Source organism: Chaetodon trifascialis, chromosome 2, assembly GCF_039877785.1.
Source record: "Chaetodon trifascialis isolate fChaTrf1 chromosome 2, fChaTrf1.hap1, whole genome shotgun sequence".
In the NCBI taxonomy this organism is placed as follows: Eukaryota; Metazoa; Chordata; class Actinopteri; order Chaetodontiformes; family Chaetodontidae; genus Chaetodon; species Chaetodon trifascialis.
The window spans coordinates 14,538,612-14,557,539 of NC_092057.1; the positions used below are offsets into that span (position 1 = coordinate 14,538,612).

Here is an 18,928-nt window from a genome sequence, read left to right on the forward strand (position 1 = left end):
AGAAAAGCTAAATATTAATAGCTTAAAAACTAGTCCACACTTGCCTTATTGTCTTGACCTATTTCAGATCACCAGCATGTGCATCTGTGTTTGTGCAAATTCATGTGTGGCCGCGCACCGTCGAAACCCACAGAATTTGAAATGCCAGAATTTCCAAAGACACCAAATAGATAAGGCAGCTACTTTCAAATTCACCAGCTTCGTCTGCCGCCACGGGATATTAGTTCATCCACCTCTAAGGGAGAGAAACGGTGAGGGAGCTGGTTAGGATTAAACCATTAGACACAAAATCCATTTAAGCAACTTCTGCAAAGAAAAGAAATAAACAGCGAAAGTAGGGGAAAAAAATCCCATTATAGAATGGGAGTTGGATGAAAGGGGAAATAAAGTGTCCTGAAACTCTAGTTGGCATGAAGTTAAATTGTTTTGAAAGTCAGGAGACAAAGCACCTGGTGAAATACATGTCCCAACATCAGCCAGCTCTTAATCCCTTGTCTGCTTTTTTTACTTTTAACCATCCAGCCACTCCCACCTGTCATGCAGTTGCACCAGCTTTCCCACCATTCACCTCCACCTTATTCACACGCCACCCACACTCTCATTCCCTGTTATCAGCTTGGTGGTATTTATACCAGCTCATCCCTTCATTTCCCACCAGATTGCTTCGTGTTCCTACCATCCAAAGAATGCCAGCCTTTGTCTCTGCCTGCCAGTTTTTGCTGTTATGAACCGTAGCCTGTTTTTTCTTTTTTTTGGACTTTTGCCCATCTGCCTTTCTCCTTTTGGATAAGTTTGCCCGTTTATATTTCTGCCTGCCTGCTTCTGCCTGCATGCAAACTTTGATCTTACTGCTCTGTCTGTGAGTCATGCTTTTGGGTGTGAACCTTGTTTATTAAGTGATGAAAGCAAAATCACTTCCTAATGTTACTCACCCAGTCAGGTCCATTACAGTCATTTAAAACAAGATTGTACCTACTGACTCTTAATGTATTTCAAAACCTGGCACAAGGAAGAAGGAAGTCTAGCAAAGTCAGACATCTGCGAAACAGCTGGATGTGTAATCACTCTGAAACTGGGTCCAGTCATTTTTTTTTTTCATAGATGCAAGTTATGTATTTGCAAAAGATACATGTTTCTGACATTTTTATGCATGATTACATTTTCCTCTTCTGCAAAGCTAATAGTATCATAAAAGAAATGAGGTCTTTGACAGTGTATGTCTGACCTTACAACACTCATCAATGTAGTGCAGTGTATACATAACCCATTCTTTTTTAATCATTTGCACAGTATCAACTGATATGTCAGTTGATTTTTGTTCCATACTTATGGTCATTATGAGATTTGAGTAAAGACTTAAAGAACAAGATTACAGATACAAGTCACTCATTGTGAGGCCTCAGTGTGAAGGTAGTAGCCCAGAGACACATGCCATCTAAAGAACGACTGTCAGTGGTTTCCACAATGGAAATGTGAAATGCTGTGAATATAAATAAAATATTTTGTTTTCATTTTTTCTTTGTCTGTGCCATCACCGATTTGTGACGATTTATAGCATTTACCCCTGCTATCTTGCTATGAAACTTACTTGCCACTGTTTGATTCACATATATTGAGGTGAAACAGTATTTTATATGAACAGGTGTCACTTTTAGAAATGTAGACATATTTTTTCAGTACTTTTTCAAATGTAAAGCTATATGGTTAGGAGGCGAGAAAGGGCAAATTTAGACCCAGGTGTGTGAGTAAGGTGACAGGCTCAGTACTTATACTTAACAGTGTATGTTGAGCTGGGCTGGAGGCAGAGATGAGAGGCGCCACCCACTTTCTGTAGCATCATGTCTAACCACATGCGTGTTACATAGGATTTAACTGGTTAACATGACAGCAGCCCACTTCCATAACGCCCACTTTTAGGAAGCGGAAAAAGAACCAGCTCCCTGTTTGTTTCGTGGTCTTTTGCCGTAAACGGGAAGCAATTGAGCTCCATTTCGATGGCACATCTGCAGTCATCATGGACTGTTGTGAACGCTGAAAACAATGGGAGAAAAGTCGCTGTCGCAGACATGAAGCCAACGCCTGATAGATCCCTGCTGTGAACATCGAACAGTCATGTGCTGACTCACATCTAACTATGGCAAACTGGTAAAAGGTAAGGCTTTTTTGACGGATACGACGCTCTCCCGTGTGTGCCGATGTTGTGGCTAATGTTAGTTACGCATGGTTTGCAAATAAGCAGCGTAAGTTACCTCGCTTGCTAACCGTTATTAATGGCATCAAACTTGTAATACAACGCTGCGGGCTCGAGTGGAGAGAAAAGTTAAACAGCTGCATTGAAAACACATAATAACGTTCACGGCGTCATCTTTGTTGTTGTGTAATGGTTGAAGCTAGCGGTTTCCTGTTGCCTGAACTGCGCGTGCGTGTGTGACTGTTTCCAGGTGCCCCTCCCGTCACGGTGCTCCCCAGCCGGTGTCTGCTGCCATGGAAGTGGGCAGCCTCCCCGTGGAGCTGTGGAGGGTAATCTTAGCCTACCTTCCTCTCCCTGACCTGGGCCGCTGCTGCCAGGTGTGCCGTGCATGGCGAGAGCTCATCCTCTCTCTAGATAACACCCGCTGGAGGCAACTCTGCCTCGGCTGCCCTGAGTGCCGACACCCCAACTGGCCCAGTCAGCCCCACCTGGAGCCCCCGTCATGGAGAGAGGCCCTGAAGCAGCACGCCATGGCCACCCGCACCTGGACTCAAAATGGACCAGAGCTCCAGTCCTCCGCCTGTCTGCTGTTTTTCCGCCGCAGAAAAGACCGCAGGGTTTGGCACGTGGGGTCTGGATGCGAGTTCGAGACCCTTCGCGGGGCGCTCGGGGTGGTGGGGCCATATGACCGAGTGGTTCTACATCCAGGGGTGTATGAGGAGCAGGCTGAAGTGGTGCTGAAGGTGCCTGTGGAGCTGGTCGGGCTGGGACGATTGGGTGAGGTGGCCCTCCTGGTGTCTATGGAGCAGCAATGCCCCACTGCTAGGCTGTGCAATCTGGTGTTCATGCCACCCTGGTTCTCCACTGTGGTTTACAAGGTAAACAACAGCTGGTCATGATGGTTTCTTTATACAGCAATGTGTTATCAACCTAGTTTTCTCACTCCTGTATTCTCAAACATTTTAACAAAAATCAGGTGTAATTCTACTTGTTTGTTTCTCGCTGAATCTTTCTCTCCTTGCTTTGCACTAGACGTCGTGGGGTCACGTCCAACTAGATAACTGTAACTTTGAGGGAGCTCAGTTGCAAATCCGAGGCCCAGGAACCTGCCAGGCTCGCTTCTGCTCCTTCTCACAGGGCAGCTCTGCCCACCTGCTAGGTGTTGTCCTCAGTTTATTGGACAGCTGTGACTTCTCGGGCAGTGACACTGCTTCTGTGACCGTTGAGGGCCCTCCAGTGTCAGAAAGGAACTGGGCTTGTAAACACTTGGCTGCACTGGCCAGGACGTTCCCGTCATGTGGTGTGTCTGGGAGTAACAACAGCCCTCCCAGAGGCCACCTGGTTGGCTCCACTGGTGGGCACCACCCTTCAGGTGCCAATGTTAAAAAGGAGCAGGTGAGCATAGAAGACCGGCAGAGGAGGACTGGAGTAGAGGCAGTGTGTCAGGGCACAGTGATCGAAGACTGCTGGAATGACGGTGAGTGCAGCGAGGGAGAGGAGGAGAACCAAGATGGAGGAGGAACTAACAACATTAAAAACCCGTTTACATTGGATTACAAAATCCCATGTGAACATCATGGCCTGTCCCATCTGCTCAAACCCAGGCCAGATGGCTCTCTGCCACTGGCCTCGTCCCCGGATCCCCCATCTGTGACCCCTGAACTCCTCACCTTTCAGCAGGAACTAGACAGGGACCCAGAGGCTCAGATGTTGGCAGCATCCACCCTTGGCTGTATCCTCAGACGCTGCCTCTTCAGGGAAGGGAAGGGTGGCATGCATTTGTCTAATTACGGGCAAGCTCGGCTGGAGGGCAACGTGTTCCGCGGGCTGAACTATGCTGTCCGCTGCATCCAGAACTCCACAGTAAGTACGATATTAACAATGTTTTCAGAATAATGAAGTGTCACTTGAATGCATCTTAAGACATTTGAATTCAAGAGGAGGGAAGTAGCTCGGATCATGCGTAATTAGGCAGCAGTCGAGTGTTACTTGATCTCCTTCTCTCTCGCCTCCTTCAGATAGTGATGCTGAGAAACGAGGTGTGTGAGTGCCGCGCGTCAGGTGTGTTCCTGCGCCTCTCTGCTCAGGGCCTCATTGCAGATAACAACATCCACTCAAATGGAGAGGCGGGCCTGGACATCCGGAAAGGGGCTAACCCCATCATTGTGGTAATTGCTGGCTACTTGAATCATATTTTCAAAAAGAAGAAACAATATCCACGTTGAACACAAGCTCTGCGTACTAGCTTTTCCCCAAGCTTTCAGCAGAATCTCACAGCCAGTTGTCACAGATAAGTTTATTTTACCAGCATAAACTACAATTCTTTTCTTTTGAGGTGCAGATGTCACATTGCATCCTTGCTCTTTGCACCTTATCAATTATTTCAGAGTTTGCAGACTCCAAACAACTCACATATTGATGTGAAGAAGCTGATTTGCACAAACAAATGGGCATCTATAATACAGATTCCCAGTGATATTTGACATTTAAGAAACCGTGAAAGTGATACATGGAAGTACGCATTAGATCTAAATGTAATGTCAGTAAATACATTTCCAAATGGAACTGAACTTACTTGTAGTCTGATCGTCTTTTCTGCCTCATTGTTAATCCCTCTTCTGTCTTTCATTCCACAGTGCAACAAAATACACAGTGGTCTGCGTTCAGGGGTTGTTGTTCTTGGCAATGGGAAGGGTTCAATTCGGAGCAACCAGATCTATAACAACAAGGAAGCGGGTGTGTATATTCTCTTCAGCGGGAATCCTGTGGTCAGGTAGGTGGGACTCCACAAACATCTGACTTGCCCAGAAATGTGTAGTCTCATCACTTGGATTATTGAATTACTCATCGTGTTCACACAGCATGTAGAGTTTTTTTTTTTTTTTTTTGGACAGGGGATTTTAGGGCTAAGCTCCTGTTTTTCTAATGCATCAAATTAAAGCAGTAGCCGTTTCTCAATAGTGCCCCAAGTTCGGACTTACGAACTTGGCAGTTCGGACTTAGCAAGTTCGACCTGGGAGTACGGTCTCTCCAGGACGGGAGGACGCAGGACCGTCATTCTGCAACTGGGACGGCAGTGTACTTGATGATGTCACCATCTCAGCTCGTCTGTTAGCAGGACGACACATCTCCGTAAACTTTGGAGCAAATTTTAAACTACGTGCTATCGTGATGAATACGTGGGTGCCCCAAGTCACCATTAGATGCATCCTCGATAAAATGGGACGTGCGAGAACACATTCAGGTATTTGACTGTACTTGGCGAGATGCAGACTTTTGAATTGGAACAGTACTTGGACTGAGACTGATGACCTTTCTCAAGTACACAAGAACACAACGCATATTGAGAAACGGCCAGTGTTTCTCAATTCCGGTCCTCAGGCCCGACTGCCCTGCATGTTTTAGATGTTTCCCTCCTCCACCACGCCTGATTCAAATGATCAGCTCGTCATCAAGCTCTGCAGTGGCCTGATAACGAGCCACTCATCTTGACAACAGACATTTTGCCTTGTCATAGATGATTTCCAGTAAGCCATGACAGGGCGACAGTGGGTCAGCATGCACAATACCAGGACCCCCAGAAAGAAGCAGCTAAATGGAATTCAGCCATCATTCATTTTATGATGTACACCTGTGCTTTTCTTACTGAGACAAGTCAACACGTCTTCTGTGAAAAGGCCTATTGCAAGAGGTTTTCAGTACCAAAGCAGGTCTCAGTCATGGAAGCGTTTAGATCCAGTCTACGACTCCTCTAAACATGCAGATACAACAACACACAAACATAAACAGCGGTAAAAATGTGGTGTAAGCGGTGTTGAATATTGTTGCAAGATGTGAATGCAAGGGGTGCAGTTTGTAACCTAAATAAGCAACCCTAGCCCATCCATCCATTATCTATACCGCCTATCCCTTTTGGGGTTGCGGGGGGCTGGAGCCTATCCCAGCTACAATGGGCGAGAGGCGGGGTACACCCTGAACCAGTTGCCAGCCGATTGCAGGGCCACATGCAAAGACAGACAAACATTCACACTCACACTCATACCTACGGACAATTTAGAGTCATCAATCAACCTAACAAGCATGTTTTTGGTCTGTGGGAGGAAGCCGGAGTACCCGGAGAGAACCCATGCATGCACGGGAAGAACATGCAAACTTCACACAGAAAGGCCCCGCCTGACCCGGGGATTGAACCGGCAACCTTCTTGCCATGAGGCACCCGCACTACCTGCTGGGCCACCGTGCAGCCCAACCCTAGCCCAGTGTTTTCTAATAGGCTACCGTAAAGGTCTGAACTTGTTCAATATTTGCTCCAGTTGCACTCACATGCTCTCCTCACTTTCTCTCTTAGCGGGAACCACATCTTCCAGGGACAGGCAGCAGGGATAGCTATAAACGAGAATGGCAGAGGGATGATAACAGGTGTGTAAGTGGATCTGTCCCACCCAAATGTTTTCCACATTTCACACCAGCACGTTAAATGGATTGTTAATTTTTTCCCACGGGTGTGACACAGATACTAAAGCATCATTTGTGGTTATGAACCTTGATTTTCTTTATTTTTACGTATAAACATGTTTTTATTCCAGAGAATGTGATCAAAGAGAACCAGTGGGGAGGGGTGGACATCCGCAGGGGGGGTGACCCCATCTTGAGGAACAACTACATCTGTTATGGCTACTCAGACGGTGTCGTGGTGGGAGAGAGAGGACGTGGACTTATTGAGGGAAACCATGTCTACTGTATGTAATTCCAGCCCGATAAAGGCAGCATCACACATTTATCTTGACATAGCGGCTCATCTTTGACCTCATGTTTACCGGCCTTGTTTCTTCAGGTAACAAAGGCTGCGGTGTGTGGGTTATGTCATCTAGCCTCCCGCAGCTCCTGGGAAACTACATCACACATAACTGTATGTATGGGCTTGCAGTGTTCTGCAGGAAGGACCCAGAGAACACTGAGGCCAGGGAGGGGAACTGGCCAGGGCAGGATGGGATTGGTGCAGATGGAGGCAGCGGGGAAAGGAGGGGTGTAGAGGGAGAAGGGAGAGAAGGGCAGGAGAACTTGAATGAAGAGGGGGAACTGTTTGCTTGGGAGAGTGATCTGGACAGCGAGGACGAGCGGCACTCTGCCCGGCGCTCCATCAGCGTGGCCCTCGTGGAGAGCAACTGCATGAACTACAATGGAGGTAAAGAAGAGCCCTGTTGTCTAGTGTCAAGTGCACAAAGTCTCTCACTTCCTGTCTCTAATGTTCCCTCCACCTTCCCCTCTCCTTCTCTGCAGCGGTCGGTCTGTATGTGAAAAGCAGCGAGCCCCTGAATGTTTTCGCAAACCTCGTAAACAGCAACCATGGCACCGGCATCGCTGTGCTGCAGAGCAGTCAGCTGACCCGGCTGGTCACAAACTGCATTCTTGGTAACGACCGAGGTGGTGTTACAGTGGAGAAAGACTGCCGAGTGGAGCTTCGTGGTAACGGCATCTATAAAAACAGCAGTCATGGTGTCAGTTTCAGTGGTAACGGGCAGATCGTGGAGAACGATGTGGTTGGAAACCATGGATATGGCATCCAAGTCTCAGGCACTGCTGACATTAAGGTGAGATGGACTGAGGCATGAACACAGTAAGATTACATATACAACAGCTGTACAGAGCTCCTTAACGAAATATCAACACATCACTTCTTTACGGTTTTATCATTTTTATCTTAAGGTGTTGCGCAACCGAGTCCAACCAGCACAGGGCTGTGGCATCGCTGTGCTCGGGCCAGTAAAAGGCGTCGTCCATGACAATCTCTTGTTCCAGGGCCACCCTGGAAACAAAAAAACCCTGCTACATCTGGATCCTGGCAATGAGAGCTGTGTGGTGCGCAACAACAGTGTTCTAAGGCATAATAACAGGTAACGAGGCGACCATCAGAAAGTGTTCAGAGACCATCAGTCGTTTTACTGTCTGCACTCTTTCTGATTTCCTTCTGCCACCCACACACTTAAAGGCAGCTACAGTTTATATATTTATAGCAATGTATCGTATGACAATGTGAAATAAGCTACAGAGCTGAATCTGCAGCTGCCCTCAGCTTTATGAAGCTTTAGAGCGAGACTCAGCTCTTTGCTTAGCTGTCTGTTCTGGCTCACTGTGACTGCTCTCACAGCATCCTTTTCAGCCACAGACGGCAGCTGTTTTCTGTGAAAATGCCCTAAAAAGTTACTTTACACTACCTGCTCAGCACCAAATGACAGACAGTTAGTAAACTAGCTCGTGAAAATAGAGCATTTAGCAGCTACAGAGCCTCATATCCCCCTCAGGAGTCAGTAGAGATCAAAAACAGATCTGAAAGAGAGTGAATATTGGATTTAGATTCGCCAGATGGCCGTAAACACGACTGCAAATGAATAGTAATGTTGCTCCTGCTGGGTGTCTAAATAAAAACACTGTTTGCTAAAACTCAACTGAAAAGGTGATATGTAAATTTATTGCAGGTTTAACATCCTGATTTTTGCATTAAAAAAAATCTTTTTTTACACTTACTGTTTTTTTTAACTCTTTGCATGTTGTAGTTGTACATCTGCTCCTCCCTGGATTCTGGAAAACCCTCCACCTCGTCCACTGGCCAGCTCCCCTTCTGGCCTGTCCTCGTCCCAATATCCTTCCCGACTCGGAATTTCCATGACGACCAGGATCAGCGCCACCGTAGAAAGTGGTTGCCACAGTGGCAGCATGTTCTGCTCCATCCTGTGAATACTGGCGAGCACTTAGAAACCCAGTGACTTTCCCAAAAGGTCAGCATCTGGTCACTTTTGAACTGGTATATATGGACATGTGGAGCACAGTGACCTTCTAAAATGATGATGATGGATTAACTGTCCAAGAAGCGAGAGGCTGCTCCGAGTATGACCACTGAAGGGACCATCCGCCCCCCAGTGCATTCGGGTGCGCAACATTTTGTAAATCTGAAATCAGACTTTGGTATTCCAGTGGACTCATCAAATATGGACTAAAGAAATGAAGATGAACTGCAACACATTGAAGTCCAACAACCGTTTCCATACTGAAGCTTTAACTTAATCATCTTTTTCGTGCAGATTTCATATTCACATATTCGTGTACAGAACTGCTGTAGACTTTGTTGGGTTGGTCAGTGTGCTCACTGGTTAGGAAGTGCACATTTATAAATCCTAGCAGGAGCCAGAGGCTTCAGAGATGCCAGCTTCAACCATGTTTCAAAGTAAAGCTGTGCCTTGTTTGACTTTTTAAATCAACGTTTGTAGCTTGGGGGGGGTGGGGGGGGGGGGGGGTCATAGTGTGCAGTGTACGTATATGCAAAAAAAAAAACAAAAAACAAAGCCAAACTTAAGCTTCTGCCTCTTGCACAGAGCTGCTGTTTCCTGGTGAGTCTGTTTTTGTATTGTGTCCTCCATGTTTTTAAAATGCGATGCACTCGGCGAGAGAGGACATGTTCTCATTCCAGATGCTACCAACTCGCTGCGCTGACACAACCACTCAGACTCGCCTAGTAATGGCCAGTTAAAGAAGGAAAAACGATGTTCAGTGTGCAATACGTGCCGTCTACAAATGTGCCTATACATTCAGACCGTCTAAGCTAGATGTTTTCCGTCATCTAGAGTTTGTTTACAGCTCATTACTCTGCTTTTTTTGTATCTTGTACAGTAAGCATTGAACAATATGTACAACTCAAAGTTCACCACTTTATTTGTTTACAAAATGCATTAATAAACCATCTTTGTTTGTGGCATTTCAGGTTCTTACAGCCCCTCTTCTCTGTCCCAGTTTTCTTGCTTTGATCTTCAGTGCATTTTCTTGCGTTTCCGTCTCTCCGTGAACTGATCATATTTGACCAGAGGCAGAACAAGAGAGGCCTGTTTGTGTTCGTCTCGCAGTTCACCCGTGTCAGCCTTCCCCCGGGGCGGTCTATTTAGGGTCAGTCCCATTGATTTTGCTATTTCAGTCATCCTGTAGGAAGACAAAAAATATGTGATTAAAAAAAATCAGTTCTTCTAATGCACCTCACATTGGCGGTGTTTTAGGTGGTGTGATAATCATTTGAAGACAACAAGAACGATACAAGTCACCGCTCGCAATGTGATTAACCATACACAAACTTCTGCTGTCATTTGAATGCCAACAATACGTTTTCTCAATATGTCTTCCACATTAAAAAAAGAATACAGATAATAAAGTTTCTATTCTTTTCCTTACCTGGCCTCGGTGATTCCCAGGTCACGGTGCAGCAATGTGAGGTCAGCGGTCATGTGACCCATATGCAGCAGCAGGGCCAGCGAGTACGCTGCTAATTTTGCACGCATTGATGAAGACACAGTGTTATGGACCCTAAAACAGAAAGGTGAGATGAAAAGGTCAGTGCATTTCTACACAGGAACAATTAGACTCAATATGATATGTTCACATGGTGCTGATCATAGAAAAAGACGCAAAGCAAATGCAGTCCCTTCAGATATCGAGAAATGCAGAAGATCCATCACCATCATACCTGCCATTGCTGAAAGTCTCCACAGTGAATTTTTTCAACAGTTTGCTCTGAATGATGCGAGGACAGCCTTCCTCCTGCCCGACTGTACATGTAAACATACATCACAATTAGTCTGCGCTCCAGAGACGTGTGCAGGAACACTTTTGAACAATGAAAGGCAAACAGCATGACTCACACTTGCGGGCCATGCCTTTCTGCCGTGCCATCTTAAGGAGTAGAGAGAGGTAAAAGGCGCAGCGTGACATCTTGTCTCTAGCTTCATCTGCACTAGGCAGGTTCTCCAGGAACTTCACAACACACAAGCACCTTAAAAACAAAGAGCAAAGAAAACCTAGAATGCATGGACACTAAATGTACAGTTGCTTAATAAAATCTCTTAGCAAACATGAGGCCTTTTGTCCCCCTACCCTCCATCATCCCTCATCTTCTGCAGCTCCTCAGAGGTGAGTGCTGCCATCTTGGAACCAGCCTGCTCCAAAGCCCCAAACTCCACTGGACTCAGGACTGCAGATATCGATTAAGGATGGAGACCCAGACAAACAAACTCAGATGCAACTCTTTTAATATAGCCTCCAACTATATTATGTTTTCCACCATCTACTGTTCTTGCACTCCCTTACTGACATGCAAACACACACACGCACACACGCAAAGAGAATGAAGGATACGATCGTCAAATGGGTAGACATTCTCAGGTTTGTCTGCATCTGCGCTGCAGGGAGGCAGGTGGAGGGCCAGTTCTCCCTGGGACTCTGTCTCAGCCACTTCCTGTTGTAGCACTGAGGGGAGAGAGAAGACAAACAAATGAGAAAATCATGATTAGCAAGAACAGACGAATAATACGATGAGAAAAAGACGACTTGATTTAAGGTTAACTTAACGTAACAAAAGATTTTTATTGAAATAAATGTCTGTTAAGTTACTGTCTTATCACTGAATGAGGAAACACAGTGATGACTGAGGCTGTGGCCCACTGATGAAAGTACTGCAATACCTGCAGTATCACAAACTGGGTGAAAATATGCTGTCTTAAGTTACTGCTAACGCAAACTGAACATTTCCCTCTGCTGCAGCTTCACATTAAAAGCATTTCACTGGAGAAACACAAGCTGGCTTTTATTATGATGTCATCACAAGAAAAGCAATTTTGCTGGCCCCAGAACGTGTAGCTATGTGGCTTACCTTCCAGACCCTTTTGGTCAATCACAGTGTTGGCAGCCTTAGCCACTGCTTGATGCAGGGTGTCGCTGCCCACCTTATTCAGCCTGCGGGAGCTCAGAGCTCGCTTCTGTTTGTTGGTGCCAAACGCCTCAATCAAAGAGTCAACCTAAAGAGGACATGTAACAAGTCTAAGACATTGATACCACGTTTATTCTTGTTTGAGCCCAGTCCTCTCAGGTCAATTCATCATACCTTGTCTCTGTAGGTCTGAGCAGTGTCCTGGGGTTTTGCAGTCTCTGTTGTCTCTCCTGAAGAAAAAACAAAACAAAACAAAAAACACCTATAAAATGCATAAAATTTGCATTTACATTGACAAAAGCAAGCAAAGCACCAAACATTTTCCTTTCAAAAGATGATGATCTAGTTGTTTTGGCTAGTTATCAGTAACTTCGGATATCCAGACTCCTAATGAGGAGCCTTAAGGCTTTAACGTCACCTTCTGATTATTTTGCCTTACCTGGTATAACAGGTTGCATGTTGAACAGCTGAGCACTGTGCACCTCCATTTGCATGGTCTGCTTGTTCAACACTCCTACATAGTATCTAAAACACCAAACATCATGCTTTTTAATGAAGAGCAACGCTTTGCCACAGCCAATAAATACCTCAAAATACGCTATATTAACCTACTTGCAAAGGTTGTTGCATTTCAAGGATCCCACTGCAAAATTATTTCCAACATAGGACAGTCTGTCTGATTCAGCAACCTAGGCAAAGGAAAACAAAAGCAACACGGTCGTCTGATAGATGTGAGGTACAGTACTGCAAACAGATAGTACTGAGGAGGAAAGCAATCGATCTCTCTCACCAATATCCGTCGATTCTTTTTCCTGGGGTTACTCTCATCTGTGTTCTTGTACATCGTGAAGTCCAATTTGGCTGCATTTTTGACACTGCCATTTGAAAACTGGACTGTGAGGAGGAGAAACACAATCAGGACTTTGTCAACACACAGACAGTGTCTAAGTACATTCGCTGAAGTACCGTACTTAAGTACAATTATGAGATACTGGTAGTTTACTTGCGTATGCTTAACTAGCCATGTTGCTAGCACACACGTGTGCAATGCAAATGACTGTTTAAGCCTGAGAAAATAAGCACGATATCACGTTTACAGGCATTGTTACATTTGGCATTTTTTCTAAAAGGCTCCAACAACTAACAACTGCGAAATAGTCACCAATAACAGCTTTATCTGAGTCTCTCTCCTCTTCACAACACACCAACGAGCAGGAGGCAGCCATAGTTATTGACGTGAGTTTCCAGGTAGGGCAAGATAATTCACTCTTGTGTGCTTCCGGTTTTGCCACAGTCTAAAACTCGCAGATTCGGGTAGGACTGTCTTAAATATTAAATGAAGTATTAGAACTAATGTTCAGTGGTTGAAATTGGTACTGGTAGTGTTGGCTGGTGAAGATTTTTCCACCCGGTTTTTTGAAAATAACAGGCGATGGTGAAATCCACGTGTGGCAGTGCACTCAAATGAGACCATGATATGAATGCACATTGTCAGTGTAAGGTTTTAAATCTGGCTAATAAGTATTTTCTTAATGTGACTTTGTAACTGTTTTTAAGTAGCTATGCTGCCAGCTAATATACAGTTGTACACTGTTGTTGTATAAATTATGATATAATTTATGTAACTTGATTTTGTTATTAAACCACTTTGTAAAGTAAGTTACAGTGAAATATAAAGAGTTATTGTTAGATACAAGTTTAGTTGTAGGTTGAAAAACTTTTACTGATCACATCTGATCAAATAAGTGCTCAGCATGTATGAGAGGACATGTATGAAAAGACAGTAGCAGAATGAGTTGCCAGGTGGGGGAATGATCTTGACACCATCGACAGTCTTTGTTTACGCAGGCTCTGAGGTTGCAACAGTGACATCTTGTGGTGAAACGCACAATTGCAATCCTTCACCTCGTCGAGGTCACGGACATGGAGTTGAAGCACAGCGCCACCCTGTGAGTCTGGTTGGGAAAACCCTGTCTGAGGGTAATAAATTACTAGAAATAATAAGGCACTCATGCCAGACCTGAGTAGATACTGACGGTCAATTTCTGACTTATTAACGGTTGCTACATGTGGCTGTGTTTCGGGGGTGACACGGACAGACGTGATAAACTCATCACTCGCATCTTATCACCCCCACGGCCAAACCATTCAATGCGAGTCAACTGTTACAGGCGCTAGAGAGTGGACGGCAGGGGCTGCGGGGCGTAGCGGCAGAAATGTCGGCTAGCTTTAGCTACATTTAATGGGGAAACAACCTTCTTCGATAGCGACAGGCGGTCCAGCCAGGTAGCCGAATGCTACAGCTTCCGTTGTAGCTAACGGGCAATTTGCTGGTCGGTAGCCAGCTAACTTTAGCCTTGTCACTTTCTGGCTTGGGCCCTGTTTCTGCCGCTGTTTACCAACGCTTCCGGAAAATTCAAGGTAATGTTAGTTATTACTGGTTCCCTTATCTCACCGTGATGACAATACAACACTGGTTTTTTGCTAATTCAGCTGGTTCTGTTTGCTAACTGGTGTTCGCTAATTGAGACTTGCTAGCTAACTATCTAATATCATATATCGTTATAAACGTGCGGAGTACAGTCCGCGGCTATTATCTGTATCTACTGTGTTATCAGCGCGGTTGTCATGTTAACTAGTTAAGCATCACTTAACAGATGGTCCTGGTAAAGTGCTCATTATTTCATAGCATATGTCTGTATAGCAAGAAATTCATTCCACTGGAAATCATTAGTCTTGATGCACATTAACTGTAAGTTTTAGAGGCCGTCTGTATCTGTCTGAATAATGCTATTCATCCCGGTACGGTTTGTGGTTGTTTTGTCACTGTGTCTAAATAACATCATCTCCAACAAAACACATGAAAACCACCGTCACCTGTGTAAAACCCCACCTTTATCTCCATCTAGTCTGTTTCTATTCTCATTTTAGGCCTCCATCATCATTAATCTTACTAAGGCTGCAACTATAAAGTATTTTATTATTATTGTTATTAGTTAATCTGTGGATTAGTTATTCGCTTAATCATTTAGACAATGTTAAGTTGAAAAAAGTCAATGAAAAAATGCATCACTTTTTCCATTGTTGTCAACAACTCAGCACTCAAAGATCATCAGTTTACTAAAACACATGACAGAGAAAAGCATCACATTTGAGCAGATGGAAGCAGCAGATGTCTGGTCAATAAATGATTTTGAACGATGTGATTACAAAACTGTGACAACATTTGATTCTCTCCGTTTTCCCCATTCAACCTTTTTAACCTTTATCTGGGCCCAGGGCCATGGATTTTCCTGGCCACTTCGAGCAGATCTTCCAGCAGCTCAACTATCAGCGTGTCCACGGTCAGCTGTGTGACTGCGTCATTGTGGTGGGCAGCAGACACTTCAAGGCCCACCGCTCGGTGCTGGCAGCTTGCAGCACCCACTTCAGAGCCCTGTTTACTGTTGCGGAGGGAGATGCCAGCATGAACATGATCCAGCTGGACAGTGAGGTTAGGATCTTAACAGCACTGATTGAGAAAGAGCAAAGATGATAGGGGTGAGAATGAGTGTGATGATAAGAGGTGGGAGTTGAGGAAAGAGTGACAGCAGTGATTGTAAGCAAGTGTAATCTACTGGCATGCCTTAAACTCTCTCTTGCCTCTGTATTACATAGCGCCAGTGAGATCAATCAGCTTCTTGTGCACTTGCAGGTGGTCACAGCTGAAGCTTTTGCTGCTCTGGTGGACATGATGTACACCTCCACACTGATGCTGGGGGAGAGCAACGTCATGGACATCCTCCTTGCAGCCTCACATCTGCACCTCAACAATGTAGTCAAAGCCTGCAAACACTACCTGACCACGCGTACCCTGCCCATGTCCCCTTCATCTGACAGACCCACCCATCACCACGCTCAGCAGGAGCAGCAGAGGCACAGGCAGCAGCAGCAACAGCAGCAGCAGCAGCAACAGCAGCAGCAAGTAGTGGATTTGGCAGTCAACCCTACCCTGGCAGCTAATGCTAACCTTGCAGCAAACACTGCCACATCAAAGTTGCAGCGCTCCTTCCTCCTGCAGCAGCTGGGGTTGAGCTTGGTGAGCTCTGCTTTGGGTGGGATGGAGGAGGACAGGGTTGGAAGTGTAGTTGGCAGAGGAGTAGTCGAACAGAGAGCCTCTTTCCCAATCCGGCGCTTCCACAAACGCAAGCCCTCTCTGGCCCTGGGCCTGTCAGAGGAGAGACCCAGGCAGAGGCAGCGTCCCTCCGCCCCAAACATGGGCCTGTTAGGAGAAGGAGGCGTGAGTGCAGAGCGAGAAGAAGGAGCACTACTTTCCCCAGACTCCCACAAGATGGGAGATGAATCCAAATTGGATGCCGCAATCACTGGCCTAGCAGGGATGTCCCAAGATGATCCTCAGATGCCCAGCCAGTCGGACAGTGGACATTGTGAGGGGGACGACTTGGGGAGAATGCAGGGAGGGGTGAGCAAGGAGGAGGACATGGAAGACCAGGACCACCAGGACAACAGAGGGGGGGTGAAGATCAAGTCAGGGACAGAAGAGGAGGAGGTCGAAGAGCAGAAGGTAAAAAGTTGATTTGTTGTTTGTGACACAGTCAGTAGCTCTCAGTAAGCGTCATGCAGCAACACTTTCATGTTTATATCCTAAATCTCTCTTAAGTCTTTTTTGTTTTGTTTTTTTTGGTGAGGTTTTGCTTGTAGCAGCACTTTTTCCCACAGTGGAGAACAACTATCTGTCCATGACGTCAGCAGTATTTTTTACAATTAACATTAATGACAAGATAATACAAAACGTACAATCTCCTTTGCCTTGAGATGAAGCTCCTCCTTTGCTCCAAACAGGTGGTGGTTAAACGAGAGCCGTTAAGTTCGCCCGAGCCGACTGATGAAATCAGCGATGTGACGTCGCAGGCTGAAGGCAGCGACCCGGCTGAGCCTGGAGGCCAGGAGGAGGAGGAGAAGGCGGAGCTGAGCCCAGAGAGCAGTGACCGCAGCTTCACCTCTGAACCCCAACCCAGCTCTGACTCTCTGCTGCAGCCAAGCTCGCAGCTTCTCCTCAAGAGCAGCATTGGAGGAGGCGGCGGAGTCGGAGGAGCTTTTGGGTGTAATAATGGACTCGGGGGCAAACCCGGTTTTAGTATTTCCAGCTTCCTCAACCCTAAGGATTTCGGAAGCGGCGGGGCAGGGTTGGTTGCTGGAGACGATGAACTCCCCAACACAACCACTGGCGATGCAGTAGCACATCACTTCCTGCTCAGACAGGAAGCTGCTGGGCCATCTGGCTCTGCCTCTTCCTCTCTACTGCAGTCAGGTCCGCACAGCGGTGAAAGTCGCAACAGTTTTGGAGACAGCCTGCAAGCTGATTCTCTATTCCTCCGCCCCCTGCATGATGGTTTAGGGAACCCGAGAGGAAGTGGGGGAAGTGTAAGTGGAGGGCCTGGAGGAGTAGATCCCTTTGGTTTGGACTTCCAGCGCTCTAGCCTGGGGCTTCACTCCCTGGGGCGACCCTCACGAGGCACAGGAGGCGGGACTGCCTCTGCTCTGGGTTATCCAGGTTACAGACGTATTGCTCCGAAAATGGCCACCGGCATGGGAGGGGAGGAAGGAACAAGTGACGTTCTGCAGGACGCCGCCTCTTCCTCCTCAAGCCTGGCAAGTCCTCTGCTTCTGAACAAGAACGGTGGGTATGAGATGAACAGTGGCAGGCCTACCTCTCTCCCCCCTCAGCTAACCCGAGCTTCAGCCGACGTCCTGTCCAAGTGCAAGAAGGCCCTGTCGGAGCATAACGTGTTGGTGGTGGAGGGAGCTCGGAAGTACGCCTGTAAAATCTGCTGCAAAACCTTCCTCACCCTCACTGACTGTAAGAAGCACATCCGAGTTCACACAGGAGAGAAACCCTACGCATGTCTCAAGTGTGGGAAGCGCTTCAGCCAGTCCTCCCACCTCTACAAGCATTCCAAGACCACCTGCCTGCGCTGGCAGAACACAAACATGTCCAACGCGCTGCTGTAGGACCCAGGTTACCGCATCAGAGCACAGCGGGCCGACAGGATGGATGCGTTAGGAATCAGTGATGGGCAGAATTTCAAGTCCCTAAAATGTTTTGATTTTTCTGAAAGCTGTGACAGATGTTCTGTGCAAACTAACCAGTCCTGCTCACAGACCAAAGATAGGGATCATAATGTAATGTTTCAAGGAGGAACCCACACTATCAAGTCGGTAAAAGTTGTCCTAAAGACATTTCACCTGTAGAAAGATTGTTGGACATGCAAAAGCGCCACGTTTCTTGCTATGGATTCCTAGGTCCATACATAAGCACTGTACACTCATATATAATGAAATATCATGAGTATTATGATCTGGGCCAGTCTAAGCTTGCTTCTTAAAGCAGCCACGCTGTTAGCTATATTGTGTTTGTAAATGGAGTGAGGCGATCCCTTCATGCTGAACATCTGTACTTTGTGGTACGCCGATGAAAACAAATTTGACTCAGTAATTCTAACACTCAGTCTGAGTGTTTGCAGATTAGAGGCAGCTGTGCAGCACCAACATTAAGAACAAATGTTGTGTAAAATAGTGTCCTGACATGTTAATTTTTCATTGCACATTTGTAAAACATGTAGCAACGTCACACACCAGACCGTTGAGTCATCATAACAGTGCGTAGTTGACAGTGCCTCGTCGTATAGGCCGTGGACAGTGTGGATGGAGTCAACCTCAGCCCTGTGAGACAGGCCGAGGTAATGCTGAATTTGACAGTTGATTCTATTACGTGATTGAATTTGACTCACTGACATTGTTGACAGGAGCAACCCTCCCCCAAAAAAACAAAAAATACACAGTACAGAAAGAAAAATTTGGAGAAATGGGCAACATTGAATTGCACTAATCAAGCCTTTTTCTCCAATTTGCACTTGCCAGGCAGAGCAATTGTTCTGTTGTTTAGTGGAGCAAAAATAAGAAATAAAAAAAATCAGAGCAGTGAGGGAGGG

The 18,928-nt window shown here is 46.2% G+C and overlaps 3 protein-coding genes across 3 annotated transcripts; 2 read left to right on the top strand and 1 right to left on the bottom strand.

The window, feature by feature from the left end:
• The first annotated feature begins 1,922 nt into the window (after nucleotides 1-1,922).
• Nucleotides 1,923-9,941, top strand: fbxo10 (F-box protein 10). The gene is made up of 11 exons (XM_070986891.1): nucleotides 1,923-2,152; nucleotides 2,442-3,069; nucleotides 3,224-4,054; nucleotides 4,210-4,359; nucleotides 4,828-4,964; nucleotides 6,540-6,610; nucleotides 6,778-6,930; nucleotides 7,026-7,376; nucleotides 7,472-7,782; nucleotides 7,898-8,085; nucleotides 8,746-9,941. Exons 2-11 carry the CDS (start codon nucleotides 2,485-2,487, stop codon nucleotides 8,924-8,926), a joined length of 2,958 nt encoding a protein of 985 aa, XP_070842992.1. The 5' UTR covers nucleotides 1,923-2,152; nucleotides 2,442-2,484; the 3' UTR covers nucleotides 8,927-9,941.
• On the bottom strand, nucleotides 9,881-13,175 carry polr1e (RNA polymerase I subunit E). The gene is made up of 12 exons (XM_070986902.1): nucleotides 13,099-13,175; nucleotides 12,727-12,830; nucleotides 12,549-12,625; nucleotides 12,376-12,461; nucleotides 12,111-12,166; nucleotides 11,880-12,024; nucleotides 11,366-11,476; nucleotides 11,105-11,201; nucleotides 10,873-11,003; nucleotides 10,698-10,779; nucleotides 10,406-10,537; nucleotides 9,881-10,159 (listed from the first exon to the last, which is right to left on the bottom strand). The coding sequence occupies exons 1-12, from the start codon at nucleotides 13,160-13,162 to the stop codon at nucleotides 9,994-9,996; spliced, it is 1,251 nt and encodes a 416-aa protein (XP_070843003.1). The 5' UTR covers nucleotides 13,163-13,175; the 3' UTR covers nucleotides 9,881-9,993.
• A 678-nt stretch (nucleotides 13,176-13,853) lies between these two features.
• On the top strand, nucleotides 13,854-18,925 carry LOC139347332 (zinc finger and BTB domain-containing protein 5). The gene is made up of 4 exons (XM_070986839.1): nucleotides 13,854-14,357; nucleotides 15,216-15,429; nucleotides 15,631-16,500; nucleotides 16,779-18,925. Exons 2-4 carry the CDS (start codon nucleotides 15,220-15,222, stop codon nucleotides 17,946-17,948), a joined length of 2,250 nt encoding a protein of 749 aa, XP_070842940.1. The 5' UTR covers nucleotides 13,854-14,357; nucleotides 15,216-15,219; the 3' UTR covers nucleotides 17,949-18,925.
• Nucleotides 18,926-18,928: the final 3 nt, after the last annotated feature.